The 25,053-nt window shown below is 38.7% G+C and overlaps 2 protein-coding genes and 1 long non-coding RNA gene across 6 annotated transcripts; 1 reads left to right on the top strand and 2 right to left on the bottom strand.

Annotated features, from left to right (window-relative positions):
• The first annotated feature begins 593 nt into the window (after positions 1 to 593).
• Positions 594 to 7,697, top strand: LOC135644411 (uncharacterized). Its single transcript, XR_010498469.1, has 3 exons — positions 594 to 983; positions 6,906 to 7,021; positions 7,274 to 7,697. It is a non-coding gene; the product is annotated as an uncharacterized LOC135644411 (long non-coding RNA).
• Positions 7,698 to 7,805: 108 nt separating this feature from the next.
• LOC135644410 (ninja-family protein Os07g0602900-like) lies at positions 7,806 to 10,056 on the bottom strand. The gene is made up of 2 exons (XM_065161953.1): positions 8,589 to 10,056; positions 7,806 to 8,338 (listed from the first exon to the last, which is right to left on the bottom strand). Exons 1-2 carry the CDS (start codon positions 9,295 to 9,297, stop codon positions 7,926 to 7,928), a joined length of 1,122 nt encoding a protein of 373 aa, XP_065018025.1. The 5' UTR covers positions 9,298 to 10,056; the 3' UTR covers positions 7,806 to 7,925.
• Positions 10,057 to 11,086: 1,030 nt separating this feature from the next.
• On the bottom strand, positions 11,087 to 23,438 carry LOC135645928 (nuclear transport factor 2-like). 4 transcript variants are annotated; one of them, XM_065164838.1, is made up of 9 exons: positions 23,126 to 23,430; positions 22,889 to 23,026; positions 22,383 to 22,671; positions 22,051 to 22,280; positions 17,141 to 17,315; positions 16,932 to 17,053; positions 16,768 to 16,833; positions 11,814 to 11,884; positions 11,087 to 11,522 (listed from the first exon to the last, which is right to left on the bottom strand). In XM_065164838.1, exons 1-9 carry the CDS (start codon positions 23,174 to 23,176, stop codon positions 11,237 to 11,239), a joined length of 1,428 nt encoding a protein of 475 aa, XP_065020910.1. In that variant the 5' UTR covers positions 23,177 to 23,430; the 3' UTR covers positions 11,087 to 11,236. The 4 variants fall into 4 exon arrangements, with proteins under 4 accessions (XP_065020910.1, XP_065020907.1, XP_065020908.1 ...); XM_065164835.1 differs by lacking the exon at positions 11,087 to 11,522 and having other exon boundaries at positions 11,765 to 11,884; positions 22,353 to 22,671; positions 23,126 to 23,438; XM_065164836.1 differs by lacking the exon at positions 11,087 to 11,522 and having other exon boundaries at positions 11,765 to 11,884; positions 16,768 to 16,830; positions 22,353 to 22,671; positions 23,126 to 23,438.
• Positions 23,439 to 25,053: the final 1,615 nt, after the last annotated feature.

Genomic DNA, 25,053 nt, shown 5'->3' with positions numbered 1-25,053 from the left:
TGTATGTATCTCATGTTTAATACCTGCATTTATATTACATGAGTAGTGTATGTATCTCATGTTTTGGAAATGGATTGAAGTGGAGATTTTCTATATAAATATACATGCTAAAATTGTATATATATATATATATATATATATATATATATATGAAGAAAAATCCTTTTATATTTCTTTGGTTTTAATCGAAGATTTTTGTGTTATATAATAAATTGAATTTTTGGTCTGATTGCTAAACCAATGAAAAAATAAATTACAAGAATAATCTGCATTATTTTTTTCAGCCAAATATGAAGCTTAATATTAACATATTTGTTTAACTTCCGAAGCCGATTTGAATCAAACGAGTTGTTTTGGCCCGAACCCGGATTTTGAACCGAAACGGGTTTCGGGTCCATGTTTGCCACCCCATAAAATGCGGGTTCTCGTAGTGGATCCGACTTCCAAGGAAAATGATTTGAACCCCGACTTTACTTACTACATGAACGGAGACAGGTGCGTGGGGCCTCTTTGTCCCTGCCACGTCTTAATGTCGTGAGCAAAATCGTGGATTAGATCGGGAAAGTTGATACAGCGTCACCCGTAGCCAACGATCCGTTCACCGGCCACTCGGTTGAGCTGTCATTAAACCCTAAGAGGATCGATGATTCGCCGTGATTGGAAGCCATGCAACCCCCGGTCGACTTCCTCCATCGCCACCTTCTCCACCATCACCACCACCATATCCCACTCGTCCTACTCTGTCCGTGCAGTTGCCACCGTCGTCACCACCACTGCCATCTCCTCCCCCGATTCGCTTCACCCAATCCTCACCTCCCTCCTCCCTGCCATCACCTCCCTCTTCCCCACATCCCCTGTTCCAGCTTCTCCCAGGTTCTTCCAAATAGAACCTCGCCGCACCTAGTCCAGGACCAATCCTCGATGAGCCATATTGGAGCCGAGAGACCGGAAGCTGCCGAAGTTGTCGACTTTCCTGCTTCTGAGTATGGTTTCGCATTCCATGAACTCGTTCATTTTCTTTACCGATGCTTTTATGCTTTGGTTCCAGATTGTGGTTATCAAGAATTCCTTTTGTGGTTTTTGGACTACGTATGACCGTGAATTGTCTATGATGTTAGAAAAAAGAGCCCTTTTAATTGATGCTTCTTTGCTTTAATATTGCCTTAATATATGAGAACTAGATCTTTACTGCAAGATTGAGGTATCTATAAGTTGTACTTTGTGATTTTTGGGTGTCTAATAGTTCGCAATTGCACTTAGCCGATTTTCATGTGAGGAAATCGTGCCTTCGGAATGATTCAAATTTTTACGAAAGCAAAAGGGTCTGTCTTCATGTATGATCTCCTATTAAGCCTTGGAAGAGAATGATTTAGTTTAATTGAAGAAATTATGAGGCCATGTAGTTCTACTGAACTAACCTTTATTTGAAAAATGTTGGTGCTTCGAGCCTTCTTGATTAATTTTTGGGCCAAGATGGAAAAAAAAAGAAAAGTAAATGTACATTTGATGCAGAAGCTACATTTTAGATTGTCATATGAACTTTATTTTATAAAAAAGAAACAATGATGTGATGCTGAAAACAAGAGCCATAGACAAGACTGCTAAGGGAAACTGCTTATTTGTAGACTTGGACATTTGTCAGAAAATTATTAATAATGGGGTAGCTTCCTACTTTTCTTTCTTTTACAATTATTGTAGATGCAATAACATCAATATGTTGAGAATCACAGAACTCACTCTTACTCGTACTCTCTATTTGATATTTTATTTTGATTTTCTGGGAAGAGGCAACAGTTGAAACCTTATTGAAATTCAGCAACGGAACTTATAATCGGCAACTTATAGTGCAAATATTTGTGAACTGTTGAGAAGAAACAGGAATAACATAGTAATCATAGAGGGGCACAGAAAGCAAGAAAAGCTCAAGGTATGTGTGTGTGTCTTTTTTTTTCTTTTTGATAATTCACACAGTAGGTTGGAATGCACATGTAGCAGGAAGAATCATTCATGTGAAAAAATTGTTTAATAATCATATTATGTTCATTTGTTCACTTACCATTTCCTAACTTTTCACAGAACAAGTTAATAACAAGTCACAGTACAACTGTCCAGTTTTTGCATCCAAAGAAGCGACAATTTTAAGTCATATCAGAAGACATGTTGGATGCTTTCTCAGTGTATTTGATTTCTGAAATAGTTATTAGAAAGATCCTACATTATGATGCTTTGACAATGCTTTATAGATACTTCTTTGGAGTTTAGAGAATATTTGTTTCTTTCATATGTATTGTTTTTTTTTATTATAGACAACATTTATACATGATTGGATAGATTGTTTAATGTCGTATGTAATAATTGTCAGATTAAGATTAATATAGTCATTTTGTTTGTCAGTCTTTTTTCTTTTATCTTCTCTGTATTCTTTAAGTAATATGGCTATAAATCAAGAGATGAACAGGTCATGGATTCTATTTAGTGACTTCTGTGTGTGTGTGTGTGTGTGTATATATATATATATATATATTCTAACATCACAAATGAATGCAAAATTTTGGCATGTATTGTACAATATATGATATTGTATTTTATGGTTATATTCATGCCTTGCCATATTATGAAACAGAAATGATCTAAATTACTCATCATGCTGATTCATATCATATATATGTATTTATAGAGGATACAATACTGTATGATACTTTTTAGACTTAATCATCCTTTTTTTAAAATTAGATACCTCATGGATATTCTTGGGAGAACCTTTTTCCTCAATCGGCGATGTTTTTTTAATTAGATAAGATACATATACGATTAGCTATATGGGATTTTTATATCAGTCATCAAATTGTGATCAATTAGATTTAAATGGTGATCTTCATTTATCCAAAGTTCTTATCCTCTTCTCTTTCTTGAAGTATCATGTTAATAAAATAATTTCTTTCATGATACATACTTTCGGATATTTTAGTGTTTTTGTTATTTACCATCATATCCATCTACTTATTCTAACACAATAACTATGCTTCAAGTTTTGTCATATATAATATTGTGTCTAACATATTTTTATGATCACATCCATGCTATATTGTTCATTTCCCCTACACCAAAATTAATGTATTGGCATATCTGCATTATGTTGTATCATTATCTCATATTTGTACTCATTTTTGAAACATAACATATTTTATCTTTTCAAGATTTAGCATGTAGAAATACCAAATTGTATCAATTCACTGTATGGGGTACTTGTAATGTGCTATCCATGCTTCAAATAGTTTTGAAAAGTGCCTATCCTAGACTTTGCTAGGCATGCTTAATTAACATGGGATCTAGAAGACATTGATCTAGCATCTCAAAATCCCAATTAAACATTTTGATGGTTTATTCTTTCTTGATAAACAGTTTAAAAGAATTGTCACACCTTGGAATTTTTTTTACACAGGATTACAACATCTTTTCATGGGTCACATCAAGAGCAAAATGTCAACATCACTTTATTGAGAATATAAACTGTAAAAATCTATTACAATTCACTTATTCATCAAAATAAAAGTTAAACAAATAGCCATAGGCTTTATTATCTAACATAAGTGATGTCAAATCCAACTAGTTCTACCTAGCAGTAGTGGAATGTCTATTCTCCATCGGAATATGATCTAGTCCTACTAGGAGGTTGCTTTGAAAATAAAAAAATAAAACAAAACAATTTCAGCAATGCGCTGAGTTGGAACCACTATAAGTCAAATCTGAAATATATAAGCAAATACACATCCATGAATAAAGTCAACAATAATCATCCTATTGGTGTATTGTCACGGTCGGTTGTCGTGCACTTGCAATACATTCGTCAATGGATCGTTCGTCGTTTTTGTTTGTTTGTACTTATGTTTGGCAACATGTTTTGCTATGTTTTTGTGTGTTTTGCTTATAAACTGTGAGCAGGAATAGTTGGAGGGCGGTAGAGCGATCGCTCACCATAACACACAAAATTCCCTGAGAATAGCTAGTTTTCGCATGCCATGGCCTATTTTTTGAAGGCTGTGGTGGAATGGAAACATCAGCCATCTTAGCACCCTAGAACCACCCGAGCGGCACAGGGCTAAATGAGGGTTTGGGGTAGCGTTGGGCGTTGATTGGATTCACAAGTTCACACATAAAGCCTAGGGAACTTGTTGACGCACCCGACACTCAGTCGTTTGTGGACTTGCGACTGATCGTTTGTCTTCTAAAGTCCTTGTTTTCTCCTTCCTCTCTTTTCTTTCTTATACACCAATTGTTTGCTAAATTGCTTGTAAAGTTGCCCTTTTTGCGAGACATCGGGACTAGTCCGTCGCTCATTTTTGGAACTAATCAATTTGTTTTTTTTACAGGTCCTTCGGGACCTGAACAAGATTGTAACTAGGCTGACCCTTTGCAGACGGATAACACAAGGGCGCTTTACGACTTAGGCAATTCGGCTAAGTCCGTGATATTGTGGCATCAAAGCAGGCAAGCAATTTGAGCAAATAGCAAAAGTTCGCAATCTTGCCATGGTGAAGCACCATGGTGAATCGAGCAAGACGGGACAAGCTGGACCATTGTTCAAAGCAGCTACAGATGGGTTGCAAGTGCAGACTTGCTCATAAGCTGTTGGAGCTGCTCAAGAGGAGCTCGACAGTGAAAATGGCGAACGAGAAGTTGGTTATTCTCCACGAGCGGAGGAAGCATAATCCAGAGTGCCAGCTGGAAAGAGAAGTCATAAGGAGAGACTTACAACTGTTGAAACCCGCTTTGATATTCTTGAAGCAAGTTTAGAGGAACTCTACCAAGGCCAATGAAGGCTTCTTGGGGTAGAGAACTCACTCACAAGAGGAGGTGAATTCTTGGATTGACAAGGTCGAGTCTTGAGTAGATTGATTGATTAAAGACACTAAAGACTCTGCGCGGCACCTACACAAAGTTGTCACGGAACTCACGTCCAGAATTACATTGCTTATGAGAGTTCTTAATGTGGGAGTGAATGGTGATGTAAAACTTTGATGGTGAACACATTGGGAAGAGAACCAACAAGGTCGGTGTCGAGTGGACACATGAGATGACTTAAAGTAGGAGTTGAAAACTCAGTTCCTACTCAAGAACATTGAGTTCATCGCAAGAAGGAAGCTGAGACAACTCCGCCAAAGCACTTTCGTTCGAGATTATTTATAGTAGTTTTCAACACTATTGCTAAACATACAAGACATGTTCAAGAAGGACAAGCTGTTCAGTTTCCTCGTTGGCCTGAAGCCGTGGGTATAACAGGAACTGTATCAAAGGAATGTCACCAATTTGGTCGAGGCAATCACAGCTGCAAAAAATCTCAGCGACTTTGTTTCCTTGTAGGATTCGAGAAAGAAGAAATAATTTTCGGGAAATCGCCCATATATTTAAATTTTATAGACTTAGTAATTTGATAAAAAAACTAAAATATAAAATACGTTAATAATATGTTAATAATCAAAATAAGCATTTTGAGCAATAAAAAATCTAAACAAAATTAATTCGGTGAGCAAGAAGGGGCGATCCTTACGTAGAAGGTAAGAAATCCTCTTCGAAATTAGTGAGGAAGAAGGATTTCGAAGGTTTCATGATGCCTCTGCGGTCCGCTCATGGTGAGGAATCCCGGTTTCATGTCGCCTTCGCAGTCCTCTCGTAGTGAGGAATAGTTCGACACGCCATGTTATATCCAACCTGATTTAAAAAAGGGACATGTTTGGACATGTCCAACCATGTCAATGACTAAATGGTGATTGATAGTGCTTCTGCCATTAGATAGAATCACTTATCACCAATAAACTGAGCAGTTGATTATTGGGGAAGAACCTGATATGATCTAGTTGCTTAAACAAAGACTATGACTATGCAAAACAAAGATTGAATAAACATGTTCAATGAGTACCATCTTGTAGAAAATAACATGGGACAGTTAAATTTGATGGCTAAAAGCCATAATTACCATCTGTTTTCTACTCATTATTCATAAAGGTTAGAGAGAAAAATCATAAGATGCTTGACAAAAGGAATCAAGATGAACTTCTACAGTGTTGTGAGGTTGCTAGATATTAAGGTAGCTTTAAATGCAATTTCTAATTTCCATGACTAAATTATCCGAGTATGTTTTTACCAGTTTGGAAAAATATTTTGTCCAAGGATGCCCAGTACACAACTTTGATATCGATGGGTGGTTTGTGGTTGTAGAGTGGCAAAGTAGACACATTTAAGTGAGAGGAAGCTTAAAAACAAAAAAAAGAGTCCAATCTATAGCTAATATATTTTGTCCAAGGATGCCAAGTACACAACTTTGATATCGATGGGTGGTTTGTGGTTGTAGAGTGGCACAGTAGACACATTAAGTGAGAGGAAGCTTAAAAACAAAAAATAGAGTCCAATCTGTATCTAATATATTTTGTCCAAGGGCGCCAAGTACACAACTTCGATATCTGTGGGTGGTTTATGGTTGTTTGAGTGGCAAAGTGGACACATTAAGTGAGAGGAAGCTTAAGAACAAAAAATAGAGTCCAATCTATATCTAATATATGGTTTGGATGACATTGGATGGTATTATTAGGATTCAAGGGGGCTCTTAATGCCAATGTTTACTGATTTGTCAAAAGACCAGATAGCCTAGAAAAAAATTTGTAATGACTTGAACGACTTAAATGGTTTAGATCCATAAATAATATCAGGAAATTGGATGTTTCCCTCACATCTTTATCCAAGTTAAAATATGGATACCCATCCTTCAGACAGCTTAATCCTAAGATTGTTGTTTTATCACCTTGATTGATGATTCTTATTATTCTGCGAGACTCCTGGTGACATAATTTTGCCTGTAAAATCTGCAATTGTTTTCATACTCCGTTGATATCCGGTGTTTCTGTAAGCAGGTCACAAGAACAAGAATGGAATGAGAACCAAGTACCAGAAGGTGAAGAAGATGTTTTTGTTTTAACTGATGAATGGATGGAGTTTTTCGCAAAATCTGAGGCTAAGAGAAAATTGGGTAAATTTATTCGAGTTATTATTATTATTTATGTTATAGAATATAGTTGTCATTTTACTTGAGAGAACCTACCTGAGCTAAGCCTTACCTGCTTCGCCTACCTGGGTGGCAGCAAGGGCCTCAGTAGGTAGGGGTCCCATGCTGGGGCCTTTCCTGCCTCCTCTTGAATCACCAAATCATCATTATTCTCTTTGCTTATTAATCATTTTTTTCTTTTAAGATTGGCCTTATGATTGATCTCTTCGCATGCAGCTAAGCAGCAGAAAAAGAAGGGCCGGAAGTGAATGTACACATACATATATGGTCTAAAGCATCCGACCGAGTGTTAAAACATCTCAAGATCTGCATCTATCTGGCTTCAAGCATTCAAGACAGAGCCATTTCTTCAACTCCTTGGAAATAACAACATGCCCAGCTGCTGTTCCTGACCTCTCTTGATTCTGAATCCCAATCTCTAATGGTGGTTGTCCATCTCAGTTGGTACACCTCTCTCTCTCTCCATGCACTTCATCAAAATTGATGCTTCCAGTCTTGTTGTGTCTAAACATTACATGGCTGTGACACTCTTTTTCTGGCATTTGTTTCCTTCACTAGCTTTGTCCTACAAAAAGGCTTCCAACCTGTATGACTGTGACTTGATAACTGCCGTTTTATGTCCGACTTGGTATTTCTCCGAGTGCTTTTGCTGTCGACACATTTAAATCATATATAGATATATATACTGCTAGTGAGTGGTGAGCAATGAAATGGGTTGGAAGAAGATGCTCCAAAGTAGCTCACAACAAGCTAAAATTTCTTTGACGTTAGCTGCTGAAGATATTTACAGACCTCCATGACTGCCCTTCCCACTGCAACCACTCCCTAATTCAAACTACTACAAGTAGAAGACACTTTTGCTCATCTACTACCACCCTGGTTGAACCACAACTATCCGCTTCAACGGCTGCGAAACGTCGGCGCCACCAGCATGCCTGACGAACTCCACCGGCGTGTACGAGTTTCCATGGCAAACGCACAGAATCCTCACCTCCGACTTGGTACACCGGTAGAGGAGACCGTGGATGGTCCTCCCGTGGGGCGCGTCGCCCGTGGCTGAGACGAGCGGCATTCGGGGCAGGGCCGACGGTTTCCCGGACTTGTTTACGGAGCCCGCGCGCTGCAGCTGAGCCCCAAACCTGGCCGGCTTGGCGTTCGACGTCAAGCAAGACGTTAGTGCGTTGTTGCCGCTACCTCCTTCCGCCGATGGCGGTGCTGCAGGCTTCTCTGCCTTTTGAAGGCTCCGATGGCTCCTGGAGTCGCCGCTACTGATGCTTCCTCCTGCATCGTCCAAGAAATTTGTTCGGATTACATTGCTCGTGAATTGTTGACATGAGACTACTACCATGATACAAAGGTGCCTCTTTTTATCTAGATTTTGGATGATAAATCGATTTCTTGCACAATGATTTCATTCGAGTTTCTAATATAATCTGACTCTGAATTAGGGAAATTGAAGAGAAAAGGAAGGCAAAACAACAGATTTGTTGGAGTTGTAATTGAAATCCGAAGAAAGGGGAGAAATTTATACCTCCAAAGGATCCGCTCCGGCGATCGGAGATTGCAGAAGAGCTGCTCCCGGATGAATCCGAGTTGAGCGAGGTGTTCACGACCTTGGCGGCTTCGATCCCCTTACTCCCGCTGGAATCACCATCACACGGCCCTGCAGCCGTCCCCTGAACGGGGAACCCACGGCCGGACAACGGCTGGTACACCTTCCTTTCGAGCCGGTTCAGTCCGCCGGCCACCGCCGAGATGGTCGGGGCCCAGCACGGCATCACGAACGGGAACCCGAACCCGTTGGGCACCGGCACGTACTGCACCTGCTGGTGAGGGTACATCACCGGGAACGGGTGATGGTGGCCAAACCCAAAGGGATTAGGGTGAGCGTTAGGGTTGGGGGTGGAGACAGGGGCAACGCGGGGCCATCGAACGCCATTGCCTCCATCCGTGCGGCTGGGCCTCGACCGGTCGCCGGACAAGGCCTCCTCCTCCCTCACCGCCCGATCTCGCGCCCTAGACCGCAGCATCTGGGCATCCATCGCCGCGCGATCCTCCGCCGATGCTCCGTCCGGGAGGTCAAAGATCCCACCTTTACGGGGACCCTCCGCTTCATTCCTCGGCTCGGGGGTCTTCCGGGTGCTCCCGCCGATGGCGAGGCCGAGGGTGAGCTCGACTCCCTCGCCGTCCTCCGCCTTCGGGTCCGCTGACGCCGCCCTCCTCGCAGGCAACAACTCCATGACCACTCGGGACTTCCTCGGGGGTTTGCTGATGCTTCGCCTCGAAACAGAGTAAGAAGCTTCGTGGGAACTCCGAACGGAAAAGGACGGGCTAAATAAACACGTCGTTGCGGCCAGGGAAGTCCGACACGTGTCGTCGGTCCGACGATACGATGCGCTCCCGTGAGACCACGTAAGGGGCCTCTCTTGGGGGGGGGCGGCGTTTCCCTCGCACCCCTTGCGTTACGTCACGTAACGCTTCCACGATCGGCTACGTGACGAGGAACATCAGGAGGATGCTCCAAAGTCGACGCGTGTGCTTCCGTGACACGTAGCTCAGGCGGCCAAGCCTCGGTTGCCTGTTCGGTGTTGCTGCTGCTCTGGGATGGGGGTCGTTTAAATCCCAGGGTTACACGTGGCGAGTAGAATTCCGAGGGAAGCGACGCGGGAGTTGGAGATTCTGTGATGGGGAGATGGTGACACGCGTGGGATCGGTGAGCCAGGTGGCTGAAGGAGCCATGGCCGCCGTCCGATTAGCGCGCGCGACGGTACACGTGATGGTGGCAGCGGGAACAGCGTAAAGGCAGACCACGCGTCGCGTGGCGAAAGCGTGTCCGCGTGGCAACAACTGTGTGGCTAAACTAGTAAGTACATCATAAAGAAGCCTAAACTGGATTCCCAAAGTAGGATATAAGCACATTTATCCTATGGTCGATCGAAGAAGAAGAAGACGTCCTCTACTCTCAGCACTGCTCTCTTTTAGTGTCCACAGGAGTTAGTTCCCTACACATCGAGGACCCAAATTCTTATGGATGGATAAATGATAACTCATAAAACTTCTAACTTGTTATGATGATGATTAGGGTGTCACTCTCGAGGAATAACTCGTGGAACTATCATAACAACCTAACAAAATGATGATAGAATAACAATCCACATGTCATGATCCGTATATGAATTGTGCATGTGTCATAATCAATTTTCCCACATAAAATTTACCATTTGATTTTTTTTTTGTTTTGTTTTAGTTTATTTTTTTTTCCTTCTCTTTAACTTTACATTCTTGAGATTGTCGAACAGTAAGTTACCTACGTATTGCTACAATTTAAAGAAATGCAATCACCAACATTCTTTAGGATGAATAAAAAGAAAAATTAAAACAAACTAACATTCTTTTTTGACGTACGCTAAAATCTCGCAAAAGAAGTTAATGGTCACAACAAAGGATGACGAAAATTAAACCGTGGAATGGACAAGATAAGGGAAAAGAGGGTAACTCGAGAAATAATCAATGAGAATAAAGAAGACATTCAATAGTTGATTAATAAAACAAGAAATGAGTCTATGGATCTCAACCCCAACCACTGCTCATTATCCACCCGCCCACCTGACCAAACATAAGACTCCATAACAGGGCATAATAAGCCAAAGATCAAACTTCAGAGAGTGTCATCAGCACTCAAAACTTTGAAGGATGATTTACCCTGTGTTGTATCTCAAGTTTACTTTTCTTTTCTTTTCTTTTTAATGACACGTCTAAAAGAGAAACATGGAATGAGCATAAGAACACCAAAACAATAACTACAATCCAGCAGGCAGGCAAGGAAGAAAAGAAAGATAAAAGATAATGACATAGTAGCCTAGAAATAACAGGAAAGAGAGATCCAAAGAAACAAAAAAGAGGAGCCAAAGATGTTTGCAGGTGTCCTTGACGATATCAACATCCTACATCAGTAGATACAGGTCATAGCAGGTCTCTTGTGAGGCTTGGCTAAAAAGAAAAAAAGGAAAAGTGAAACATGAAATCATATGATCCCTCTGGAACAGCTATCAGGAGACTTGAGACCAGAAAGCAATAGGGAGGAGAGGTGTGTTCGAATGATCAACCTCACCATGAATTATAAACGTTGAGAACAGATACCCTACAACTGCTACGCTAGTTATTCTTTATTTTGAGGTGTTAAGATGGAGCAGGAACTTGAGCAACATTTCTGGAAGACCAATTGCTGACATTTGACCCGCTTCGGTTTCCACGTCCACCACCAGATGCAGGGTCAACTCTTTGATATCCAACATCACCTCCACGGTTGGAATATCCACCCCTGACACCACCTCTGTGGCCAAAATCAGACCTGTAACCATAGTCTGCCCTGCCGTAACCCCTCCCGCCACCATAATTTCCACGACCTCTCATTCCATCGTTTCTGTATCCAACTCCTCTGCCAGGTAAAAACCTACCTCTGTTGCTAACTGCACAAAAGCAAATGAACAATTTCACTACAACGTACTAGAAAGAATTCCTAGAGAAGTGTCCAGGGTTCAAAAGAATATACAAAAAGCTTAGCTATGAACAATGCATGACTAGAGATGCATAATGCTATAAACATATACAAGCATTGACATCCTAAATTGGTAATTTCTGGAAGCAGTTTCAAACACTAAAGTTTGCAGCATGTGTAAATGCATATTTCAAAAACAATAGCCATCACACTTCCACTTAATCTTATATAAACATAACATAACAGCTCCCGTTTAACTTGCCTCTTGAGCTGTTAGGCCGTTTTTCCTCCACAAAAGCTTGGCGGCCTCCAATCATTATGGGAGAAGCCTGAAATGTGAAATAAACTACCAACATAAGTTTCAAATAAGTGTAAAGAAATAAAACCTGTCAAACATCAAATCAACAATCAAGCCAATGCAAATTTAAAACTCTCCTCAGTATATATATATATATATATATATATATATATATATATATATGTATATATGTATATGTATATATATATATATGTATGTATATATATATATGTATGTATATATATATATGTATGTATATATATATATATGTATATATATATATATGAAAATTCCTGACTTGTGATATATATCCTTTTATCTGTAGTAGATAACCTAAGTTTGATTGCTTTTCTTCAATCCAACAGCATATCTTATTTTTATAACAAACTGAAGTTTGTAAACACCAAGAACAAACTTTTAGTCATATGTAGACAATAACAATTGAGTGACAAATATAAACAGTGGCCATAATTTAAGCTGTAGTGGAAGATGAAAGCTACTGCTGAAAAGTAAGCTTGGACATATTTATCTGTTGCATGAGAAAGATGATACTGAAAGTAACAATAAGATATCAAAGTTAGTTGATCTAACATTAGACAAATCCAACATGAGCAGATTTTTATGGAACAATTGAACATTGACAAAGTATACCTTCTGAAGACTAATAGATCTTGAAAAAAGACATTCTTAAAACTTGTAAAGAACTAGCATATCTGATATGATCAAGGAGGACATGGGCAAAGTGCATGAATCAATTGGCTAGAATGACTAAGACCTGAAATGTAATTGGAAAAGTACTGCTTATGACACAGCAAAATGGAGTTAGGCCCTAGCCCTATGACACAAGGATATCATCTCATGGCATGAGGATATCCAGTTCCTTTCTAGCAATACGAGGCATGCCATACCATTTTGCAAACTACTTATCGAATGTAGGCTAAAAGTTGGATTGTTCATGCTTTAGCATGATTGTCATGGATCGGAAGAAGATTTATGTGGTTCACTGTGTTTCAATATGTGCTGAATGCCACAAGTATCCTTGGTACAATATGAGATAGTATGATTATTTGGCTATATTGTGCCTACCTAAAAGCAACAAGATGGCAGCATTTAAGCCAAAAAAATTGTGAAAGTTCATTAATTCAGAACAATTAAAAAGAAGGCAAAATGAGTGTGCTTCATAATGGAAGGCAGACTTATGGCTTGAACCAATACACAGTAGTGACTAACAAACCATGAACACTTGTTTTCTTGGGCAATGAACCAGACCTTTTTCTGACCGTTTCACAACCATTCATATAGTAAGATGAATTTTATTAGTGTTTTTGCAGATAAATGCTACTTATAATCAAGCAGTAGCCTTGATTTTCATTAGTCAATTGAGATTCACAATCTTATAACCGCTGCTAAAATGGTAGGTCCTCAAAAGATATGCTATATGGAAACTAAATCTCATTGAATATATAGAAATACTATCTTGGCATCCAATGAAAAAAAAAAGATTATGTATTACTATCATGTGTGGTGTTTTTGACAATGTACAGCAACCTTTGTTAGACGTTATAACATTGCAGCTTCCTCAGATGACACACTATTATAAGCAGTTATCCTGAAAGGCTGACAGTACAGGTAATAATTATATGGGTCAGTGTTGCTAATGGCATTCCCTCAATCTTCAAGGCATTATTGATGTTTATGATTATTTAACCAATAAATTCTCAGTCCAGTGCCACTACCAGTTGATGACCAGACCGATACGGTAGTGACACAGATCAACAAAACTACACTCAGTATAGATTAGTATGCTTGGATCAAAGAAGAAAAAGGGAGAGAAAAAGGGGAGGAGGCGAGGGATATATGGAGGAGGATGCAAACTAGTAGGAGCATGAGGCCGTAACTCAGACAATGAGGTAGGAAATCCAGGCAAGAAGGAGGCAAATGAGGGGAGGGAGTAGAGAGAGAGACAGAGGAGAAAGAAAACAAAAAATTAAAGGAAAGAAGCAAAGAAAAGAAAGAGAAACGACAACTACCACAAATTAAAAAATAATGACTGATGTCATTACTGAATGATGAGGTTACCCTCGGTATGAATCAGTACCAATCTGCTTACTGCCTCGTAAGTCTGGTATGATGAGCTTCTGGGTGGTACATTCCATATCAAACTTAATGGAACAATCATCCAATCTGCATCCCAACTGGTTGTCGTACTAATAGGTATTGGGCTTGTACCAATCGGTATGGGTGGCTTTTTTGACCTTATTCCCATGTATAGATTTCAATTATTGTGCACATAATAATGTATATGTTCTTAGCTAAGATTTAGATACAAATATACATCGTATTATGTAGTGCATAGTGAATATTTTCAGCTCACTGTATCCATTGAGCACAAATATAGACTGACAAAAATAGGTTTCTGAACACCTCGCAAAAGAAACACTGAGGCACATGGCACCTTGGCTCAACTATTGTGCCTTTAGTCAAGAATCCAATGCTTTAATGAGTATCATGTACCATTAGCCAGGCACATGAAAGATGTGCCTCATAGGCATAATGTTATCTACCTTCAAGTAGTGTAGATTAGATTTATTGTAAATGGGGATCATTCATTGAGGGAGCGTGATATTCATCTCTTCTTCTACTCATGCTAGAGTAGCTAATGTTGTTCTTCACCCCTTAAATATTTTCCGGTTCTCTCTGTTATTTTGTCTTTGTTTTCTTCTCCTTTCCTTGTTGGCCTTTCATCGTGTTCATTGCTCCTCATTTTTTTAATTATTCAGGTACCTCTATGCTTAACTTTATTCCTTTTCTTTTATACTTTAAAGATTTTCTCTTGCTTTCCTATTTTTTCATTGTTTTGTCATTTTTTACAGCTACCCTAGCCATGATGTTGCCTCTTCCTTTTTGTGTACAATGGTATTGATGGCTATAGGTTACTTGACAGCTGCACTACACCTGTTTTCTTTGTTGCCTCTCCCCATCTTTTCTACATTTGGGCCTGCTTAGCCCATTGATTGCATCATACATACCTTCAGATCAGTCAAAAGAAGAAAAATGGTTTATTGATGTGACTCAGCTAAATTTGAAGGGATTTGATTAATTCAAGTCTAGTTTAGTCATGGTTTTTAGTCTTATTTTCTTCAGAAGTTTTTGGGCAATTATAGTGTTAAATTCCTATATGTGATTTAGAAAGTTAAATAGAGATAGTTGAGTCTTTGTTGGTTTTGTGGAGCAGGTTAGACTTGATCATGATCGCAATTTGAGCCTAAACCAGCTCTGACAAGATCTGGACCTGGTTGGCCAGTATAAAGGTTTATGTTCAGCACTGTTGAAGTTTTGGGTGGCCAGTATAATAGTAGTTGAAATTTTTAGTTGATATTTTGGGTGGCCTTTCCTCCTATACCTAAAAGAATGTTTGTTAGAGGTGTTACTTCTAATATGAGAGGATTTCTCACCAGCTGGAAGGGTCAAATATGAAAGGAATTTTACAGCAGAAGATCAGATCCATCTCCTCTGAGTAGCCGTATAATTCTTAAAATTAGCAAGTCCCAGAGGATCAAAACATCTTTCTAATTATGCTGGACAACTAGATAAATCATTATAAAAATATATTCAGTTGACTTCATTTTTACTCAGAGTCCTGTTGGAGTCAAACATGCCTAGTACAATATTTATAATTCTCAAGTACAGTGTTTATAGTTCTCGAGTGTTGTGGCAAAGTCTTGAAAGCATGTAACTAAAAAGGCTTATGTTATGAGAGGATTAATTTATGAACAAACATATTAAAAATCAAAAGATTCGAGACAATGAACATGCACAAGAAAACAGAAAATTTTATTTTCTTCCAAAACTGGTGAAACAAAAAGAAATTCTAGACTAATCTTCAATTTGAAGTCGCTCTAGAATGTAGAAAATCCAATGGGGATCTCCCAAAAGTGATGGTCTCAAGGCACAAACAACCAACTTAAAGTGATATCCTTTCTCCACAAAAGCTGCTTATCAATTTTTCTGCTTTGTTTTCTTTGCCTGAATCCCTAGTATACCATAGGGGTATGATACAGGCAGGATCTGCTGATCCAACTGATTTTGGTCAAGATTGACCAATCCAGGCCAATATGATTGTGAATTTGCCAATGAGTTTATTCTTCTGGTCGATAAAGGACTAGCCAGTCCAACATGAAATCAACTGATCCTGACTGATTACAGACAATTTCAAGACCTAAATTAAATAATTTTGATGGAATTTGTCAATGGGGGGTTGATTCTATCAAGACTGCATATATGAAACCCTCTGCATATTTTTAAGTAGCCTTGTTCTCGATTCCTAATCCAATTAAAGTTTTAATCTACTTTCAAACCTCCATGTGTTTGTCCTGTGTCCGAACCAGTATGGCAAAAGTTGGAATTCCTATCAACATATAAGTAAATTATATATGTTTAAGTGGTGCACTATACTTGAGCAAATACTAATTATCCTTTATTTTTCATCAACCTAGTAGGTTGTATTATCCTGCATTTGAAAGATGTTGTGATCCTGTATCATGAACCTGTCTTTAACAAGATTCTTTTTTTATTTGATTCAACCATAAGAAGAGCTAGATATGGACTTCTCAAACATGAGGTTACATTATCTTTCAGAAGTTCAGATAGGCCTAATCCATCAACTTAAAATAAAATTTTCTTGAAGTCAGTTCTAGATGATGCCAAAGATTTGAACTATGTTAGCAGCCACTACATTCAATTTCTTCAACCATGGCCATGCTAAGTTGCTAACTTCAGTAATTACATTCACAAGATTATTTTCTCTTAAAAAATTACTTCATTTTTAATTAATTAAAAGATAATCTTCTATTCAGCACATTGATATATTTTTCAAAAATATAAGAAGATAGGACCAATAATATGTACAAATACCTCTATTGCACATTGGACAGCACTAGCCACTTCAAATTCCACAAAGCCAAAGCAAAACCCTTGCTGCTGCATTATGGTATGGTTAACCTTTTGTAAGCAAGTTTAAGAAATAAACTTTCAGAAGCCAATAGACAAAGAAGTGCAGATATACAAATTGAAAAAACCTTATGACTTCTAACTTGTATGCCACCAGGCTTGATAGGTCCGAACTTCTTGAATTCTTCATCAAGTTGTGCAGGAGTGGCATTCAAAGGAAGGTTTTTTATGTAGATTGAATAACCATCAACTGAGAAGATAACGGTTGACCATCAGAAAGAAAATACAGATGTAAAAGAAAGCCACAAAATAACTTTTTCCATAGACTTTCTGCAACCTTCTGACTCTTGTGTACTGTTGCTTTCACCAGCAGTAGAACCAGCAGAAGTATTATTAGGTGCAGGAGCTGGTGTTGGAACTGGTGATGCCAGTTGATCGATGTCGACAACTGCAGATCTAGAAGGAACAGGTGCAGGAACTGATGGAGGAGCATTCTCTTTCATGACTTTAACCTATTTAGCAATATGTTCAGTATCAACAGAAATTTAGGGCTATAATATGGTGTCAAGTGATGCAGTTTTACAATGTTTTGCAGAAGATACTAATTTTTCCAACCAAAAGATAGATATGCATTTAGTAGAACTTGCACCGTTCTAGAATTAAAACAACTGTGTAACAGTAAATATAGAGAGGTTGTTTGAGTAACTCAAACCATGGTCTCCAAGGAGCAACAAGCCATAAATCCCCAGCAACTTGGGATTGCTTAGATGAATCTTTTCCTGACACTAAGCTCTATTGAGGCCATATAACGACTCAAGCTAAGAGTTATCAAATCCTCTACCCCATCGTTTAGTACCATAGAGGGCCCCTTATCATTAATTTGAATGTTATTCAAGGACCGTCGTGCCATACCGAATTGATTGGTACCAGTGTACCATGTGTTGGTATAATAGTAATTACCAATTTTAGGAAAAAATCAAAAAATGACCAGATAATAAAAAAAATAATATTTCTAGAGTTTTTCTGTCCGAATTTATTTGTATATTTAGATAAGAATAAAGTGAATCTAAGCCATAAATGAATAAAAATTCTAGGTTATAAGAAGGAAAAATTGAATTTATTTTTTGGGATCTATCAAGGAACATCTTTGTTGCACGGACCTTCGTCGAAGGAAGTTGCACCCACCGATTAAGAATCACAAGAATGTGAGAAACAAAGTGAGACTGAGAGAGAGAATGAGAGCGATTGAGAGTGAATAATAGAGGGGGAGGAAGGGGATTTAAAACCCCAAAAAAGGCTTCAATAGTCAATTTGACCACTAGGACCAAACTATACCATATTTGGGTCGCTATCAATCAATTATGATTGGTACAAATCCGCATCGGCTGACATAGACAAGTTTCGACCATATGGGCTGATATATGACCCATACTAATGGTTACCAAGTTATATTTTAGCATACCGCTCGAAATAAGTTGGTCCATGTATCAGTTAATTGGCAAACGGTATATACCACTTGCTTCATACCATTTCATGTGGTATGTCAAACCTTAATTTTATTTACCTCTCCTGAATGGAGCAATTATAGGTCTTCTTTCGACATGTCCAAATAATTATAAGCATGTTCTACTCTTTTGGTAACATCAACATCCAAAATCCATCTTGACAACCTCATTTCCCAACACTAACTTCTCTAACTATTAAGCATTCAAAGTCATGAACTATGTGAGGACCCTAAAAGTTATAACTATAATAATCTTTCCTCTAATCTAGGAGGCACACGACGATCATACAACACTTAGGAGGCAACTCTCTACCTTAATGATTCTACTTTAAGTATGTGATTGATACCTTCCATAAGTTTGTGATTGATACCTTTTGTAAGGGTGAGCTTTGATATAATAGTAAGATTACTCCTTTGCGACCTAAGAGACCAGAGTTTGAATAATGGAAAACCTCTCTATATTTAGAGGTAAGACTACATATATTGATCCTCTTCAAACCCTGTGCGACCGTGCACCGAGTATACCCTATTGATACCTTCTATTAACTATATTCTTGTTGAATAATAAATCTAGGATAACAAATTTTTTTGCTATTGGAAACTTTACGTTCAACAATTTAAATAATGTGTTCGAGTCTTCTCTTATGGTATTACTCACTAAAGTTATACTTCATATATTTAATCTTTAGTTCTACTTGGTCAAAATCCATAACTTTTAAATTCTCTCTCCATAGCTAATGTATATTTTATCTCAACTTGACTCTTATAAATCAAAACAATATCATTAGTATACAACATATAAACATGAAAGTTCATTATACACAAGTGGGAAGCCAAGTAGTTTCATCCATTGGGTAAAAATAATATAACTTTTTATAGTGAAGACCTAGGGCACATCCCTACACTTAAGGAACTAAAGCTTAATAAGGCCAGCCTTAAAGGAGGGACATTTCACTAAGCGGCTTATAAAGAGCTCATACAAGCTGGATGGCTTATCATCCAAGCCCAAACAAGAACTCTAAGTGGAGCAGAAGAGACTGAACGAGTTCAACATAGTAATTGTATTTTTACATGAATCCTAAAGCCTTTAAAAGTTGAAGAAAGGTCTCTATGACAGTCCATAAACGACCTAGGTTTGACCAATAGCTAGAATATAAAAAAATAAAAATGAAAAACAGCCCTTTTCTAACCAACATAGGAGAGTGGAGGTTGCCAAGGTGGGACAGGACCAGGCAGACCCATTACCATCAAGAATCAAGCTCTGCTGGTAATATTTGGAAAGCACTAGAGCCTCAAATAGGCCCAATGATGATAGGCCAAGTGGAGAAGCAAAGAAGAGACAAAGAAAAATTGATTGCCATGTATTTCAAATAAGCGGACATGAAAACCTCAAAGGCAATTGAGTCCAGTTTGTGATTCATTTTCAGCATTAATATAGATTATATCTCTTAATTTTAGAACCTCGGTTGCAGCTTGGGATCTTATCTCGAAGTATAGAAGTCCTGGTTAGAAGAAACATATTCTAACAGATTTAAGACTAATCTGTCATATAATCCTATAATGATAAAAACTTTCCACACAATCCATGCACCAATTTCCTAAAGTTGGAAATTAACCTATCATATATGATATCTGTCTTTGATTACCTCAGAATAACTATTTGAAATTCTTTTCCTCCCTAAAACCAAGCACATTATATTTATAGGAACTTTATCATAAACTTGTTTTGAATCAATGAAAACCATATGCAAGTTTTGTAAATAGATTCTATGGTTGATTTTCCAAGAATAAAACTAAACTGATTTTCAGAAATTCCCATTTTGTATCTGTCTTTATTTGATCACCCTCTCCCAAAGCTTTGTAGTTTGGCTCATGAAGTTATCCCTGATATTGGAGCCATTTCAAAGATATTCTTTATAGTTGTTCTTTGTTTTCAAACGTTCTGTCAAAGGGTTAATCAAGCTTACCTAGATCTGCCAAGCTCTCCCAAACATCTATATAGATATCATCAAATCCTACACACTTGCCCTTTCTTTTATTTTCTATGGGTCCTTTGCCTTTCCAGCCTAATTTTTTGGACACACGTAACATTTCTAACTGTTTTCACTATTTTTAGCCCTAGAACAAAATTATCAACATGATAATACATAGTTTATAAATAAATCATTTTCATAGGACATTATCATTTACATTGCCTTTTGATCATCACTCCTTATGCAACCATATATTAACCATGCTTTGTTAATTATCTTAAAATTTATATTTAATCATGCTAACAATTTTTTAGCTTTATTTCTAACTTATTTATACATCATGAACAGTATCTTTTTTCTCAAATTCTTCAATTTTTTGGAACTTTTAAACTTCATCATCAGACCACCAACTCTTACTCGACAGTCAATCAACACCATCACCTCTAGATTCTCCAAAACCTCTTCTGCCACCTCTCTGATCTCATAAATTATCAAAGTCCACAGGATACAGTGTCATTTTCTTTTGAACAAGTCCACAACCCTTCCTTCTCTATCCTATTTCTTTGATGTGCAATACATTGTTTGCTTTTAAATTCCATTGTTTAGTTAAAAAAGGACTATTTACTTTTCTTTTCCTCTTCTATTCCTCAAAACACAAATCTAAAACATTTAGCAGTAAGTCTTTACCGGGTATGTCTCTGCTCTTGCTTATAGATCTAATTACTAATATAGTCAAAAGAAATATTCAATGTAAATTTTCCACTGGTAATCAAATGTTCACCTCTTTATTAAAGTCAATAACACTTATGAGATGGACATAATAACCGCAAAATCCAACCTGCTTCATTATTTTACTTCTATTTATAACTTTCATGTACCATTCTTCTGCCCACTATTTTCTTATGTGATCATTTAAATTGCTCAAGAAAAATCCTTATAACTAGTCTTCGAATGAGACCATCTCATTTAATATTCAAAGCTCCTTTCCGATATAATCATCTAAGTCAAATTGTAGAGCATAAGTCCTATAACACTAATAATCTATTTCGCTAACTGCTTATACAAATTTTAATTGTGAAATTCTAGTAACAATAAGTTATAAATGAATAGGACCATCAAGAAAGTCCAAAAAGCTTTTCATATAAAAGTCAACTAAAGATGCCATGTCGTATCAATATACTAAAATTTTCAGCATGAGTTTTCTCAACATTCTAATGTATCAGAAGAGAAACTTGAAGCACTAAAACCAAACACTCTCGATTATAGATGCTCGGGTGACAAGTAAATTTCACTGAATTTTTAATTGCATCTAATAAGAACTTCGAAATAGACAAATTCTAGATAGAGCTGTTGACCATGCCATAGATAAGGTGTCTCATCAATTTCATTGGTTGCCTTCCATATTAACCATGTTTTCTTTTATGACTTATCAAGTTAAATTAATAAACGAGTATAGACATTATTTGAAATAGAATCATGTATGCAACTAATAGGAAAATTTTCAGATCGCGAAAGTTTGTAAAGTGCATGGTTCGCCTTATTGGTCCGTACCGATGTACCAACCAGCTACTGGTATGGTACATATGGAGTCATACCGAGCATACCGACACATGATACATGGAGGTGTACTAATATACCGCTCATACCGGTCCACTATCAAATTGGTATGTATCGCCGGTACCGAGCAATACACCGCGATACAACGAACCTTGGTAAAGTGAGCAACAAAGAGTTACCAGAAAGTCAGAACTCCTATGGACAAACTCTTACGATAGAAGCATAGGATTTCTTTGGTGCCCCTTCCAGGATAGCAGCAGAACCAGAATCAGCAACCACAGTTTGAGAAATTTTGGCAACCTCATCAATCATTTCTATCGTGGGGGCTTCCTCCTCAAGAGTGGGAGCATCCTCAATCTCTGGAGAATTGAACACCTCCTCCTCATTCAGTTCCACTTCTTCTGGTGCTTCAGTTACCTGTTGATCCTGTTTTGGAGGAGCTTCTGCCCATGAAAATAAAGGGACGTTAAGGACATTAGCACAATCTTAGCATCAGTAAGTAATTATAATAGAACCTTGTTGCTGCTCCAAAGTCCCGTCAATACCCTGCTCAGGAGCAAGAGGTGCACGGTCGCCACTCGTCAAAGCACCACTTTCCCATTGGTCATTACCATCGTCGACATATCTAAATATGTCATTTAAGACATAGTAGCCCTTATCCTGAGTGGCAAGGAAGAAAGATTGAGTAAAGTTCCTCTTAACATTATCTTTCCCAGTAAGGTAACCAGTGACAAGCACGACAATGCCTCCATCAAGAGATTCCTGTGCGTCCACCGTCTTTATTTCTGCCCTGAATTCACTATAGTCCACGGAAAGTATCTTCTCATTGATTGCCTTACCATCAATCAAATAAAGCACCAAGTAAAAAGATGTCAAATCAGTAAATTTTGAAAGAGGTTAGATCAGACACAAAAACTCAATAAATAATCACTCCGTACATCAGATCCCCACTTCTCACCAGCAAAGTTCTCTCTCTTTTTTTTTTTTGTCCCTCCAACATCAACCACACTCTAAAATTGGCAAAAGAACAAAGAATTGGGTGACTTCTTACATCCATGCCAGTAACAGAGCTCATTTCAGCCTGAGGGTCCGGCCGCCCAAGCTTGCTGGCCTCCTGATAGAAGCGAAAAACGAGCTGCGGGGAACGGTGAAGGACGTGGTAGTACTGATTAACGAAGGCGTTGCCGACCTATCACCACACACCACATTCAGGTCCAATAAACAACCCTCCACCCGATCGAACCAAAGACAAGAAACCCACATCGAGCGAGGGATCAAGAACCGTTACCACTTGAGCGGGGTGCGAAGATCCGACGGGAGCCGACTGCTCGGAAGCCATGCCGGTGATCGAACCCTAGATCGTTGGGGAACAGGGCCGAGGTACGCGGATCGAGGGGGTGAGGCGCGGCAGAAGCAGAGATCGAGCTCCGACGTCGGATCGAACGGAAGACAGATTGCGGCAAAGAGTCGAGTTGATTCGGAAGCTCTTCGACTCCACCGGTCTCTCTCGACCCCTCTCTGTAGGGTTTGTGATCTCCAAGAAGGGAAAGAAGAACAGCTCGGAGGAGGAGGAGAGAGAACAATCACCGTTATAACTTCTCGTTTCCTTTTCTCTTTTTCTCCTCCGTCAAAGCATGGCTTGGGCACAGAACCTGTAGCGTCCGCATAACGAATTCTCGTGCGTTCAAGTTTGGACGGACTCGATGGACCGATGAGACACGTGGACGGTGGATGAATGGTAAACGTGTTGTCTTCGTTGGCATCGAGCGGGTTTTGGTTGCGGGGATCGAGTGAGTTCGGGTTTTCATGAAATTGACATCAAGGCGAGCGAGTCGACTCGCCGGGGCAACACGCGATCGGTTGGTTTTGTGACTTTTTGTGGCAGCAGGCCAACTGACTCGCTAGAGCGAGTGGGGAGAGGACGAGCACGTGGGAAAGGAAGAGACGGCGGCGGCGTTGGATGTCATCTGCCCACGTGACAAATCACGTGACATGGTCCCGTGGCACACGTACGGCTATAAGAAAGCCGATCAGATCACCGCACGAATCTTGGAAACCAGAAAAGGCAACTCAAGGCCGGATCACTACCAATTCCACATCCATCGACGTCGGAAGATACGACTTGTATCTTTCAGTATCATTGTATCGACCGAGAGGGGATCATATGGTCACCGATGACTGGTATCGATAAATAAGGATCAGTACTAAATCACTCTCATAGTGATCTGCAGTTCAGAACTCATCCGTTAAACTTGATCAAATGATAAGAAAGTACAGAAGCTGTTCCAACAAGGCTTTCTCGAAAGCAGTGTATGTTTTCTCGAAGAAAGAGAATTCATCCAACAAGGATACAAGATCTGTACAGATAACATGGCTTGAGGTAGTAAATGCTATGAGAGGAGGAGGACATCAGTGAGGCAAAACTGTAGATCACAAAGTGCTGTGGATGCTTTCTTAGCAGCATGAGGATGCCGAACCATGGCTTTCCTTCCTTTCGTTTCAGATAGTGACCAGTCCTCCCATGGCGCCAGAGAGGCTGCCATATATATTCGACAAGTTGGATTACAACCACAGTAAGTTCTCCTGGTTCAGATAGCAGCAGAAGGATCATCATACTAAAAGTATGAAGTAACAATCAACTCTGATGGGGCATTCATACATACATCAATATTATACTCCAACAGTGTTCTTGTGGCTCATTGGCTTGAATGAGAGAGAAAGATGTGTTCTTTTCAGCTTAAATGAAAGGACAACAACCACATCTCACAACTGCTCAAACCATTCAAAGAATAAGGTATATTATTATATTCATCTATTAGACAACCATTAACCCAAAATATACCACCCAATATGAACCACCAATCTCTAAAGCAAACCAAATCCATCTGAACATATGGTTTATAGCACATAAAGTTGACTATTAAAATCATAAAGTGAGACAAAACTAAGCTGTCCATAGGAATAGATAAACATGAGGGTGCTCTACAACAAAAGAAAACTGGTCTTTAGGCTTTTTTGAGGCAATCAACCAATATATTTTATGAAAAATAAAAAGGACAATTTATCCAAGAAAAGTCTCAAGTTTTGGGTTTTACTCTAATTTCTATGGTTGCCAAAGAAATATATTTTCCTTTCTAAAATGTGGTTTCCTATTTAAAATCTAATTTCAGCTAAACTACTCTAATATTATACTACTTGTGACCAAAGTTACAATAT

Source organism: Musa acuminata, chromosome BXJ3-8 (genome assembly GCF_036884655.1).
Source record: "Musa acuminata AAA Group cultivar baxijiao chromosome BXJ3-8, Cavendish_Baxijiao_AAA, whole genome shotgun sequence".
Classification (NCBI taxonomy): domain Eukaryota; kingdom Viridiplantae; phylum Streptophyta; class Magnoliopsida; order Zingiberales; family Musaceae; genus Musa; species Musa acuminata.
Note: the sequence above shows the minus strand (reverse complement) of the source record. Positions and strands in the feature narration are given on the sequence as shown.

Bases quoted from the DNA above. Each gene is read 5' to 3' on its own strand.
- LOC135645928 (XM_065164838.1), bottom strand. From the start codon at position 23,176: ATGGCTTCCGAGCAGTCGGCTCCCGTCGGATCTTCGCACCCCGCTCAA. The intron at 23,027-23,125 runs GTAACGGTTCTT...GTGTGGTGATAG, and splicing joins CTTCGCACCCCGCTCAAGTG to GTCGGCAACGCCTTCGTTAA. The intron at 17,316-22,050 runs GTAAGAGTTTGT...ATTGCTAAATAG, and splicing joins AGAAATCCTATGCTTCTATC to GTTAAAGTCATGAAAGAGAA.
- LOC135644410 (XM_065161953.1), bottom strand. From the start codon at position 9,297: ATGGAGTTGTTGCCTGCGAGGAGGGCGGCGTCAGCGGACCCGAAGGCG. The intron at 8,339-8,588 runs GTATAAATTTCT...TGGACGATGCAG, and splicing joins CCGGAGCGGATCCTTTGGAG to GAGGAAGCATCAGTAGCGGC.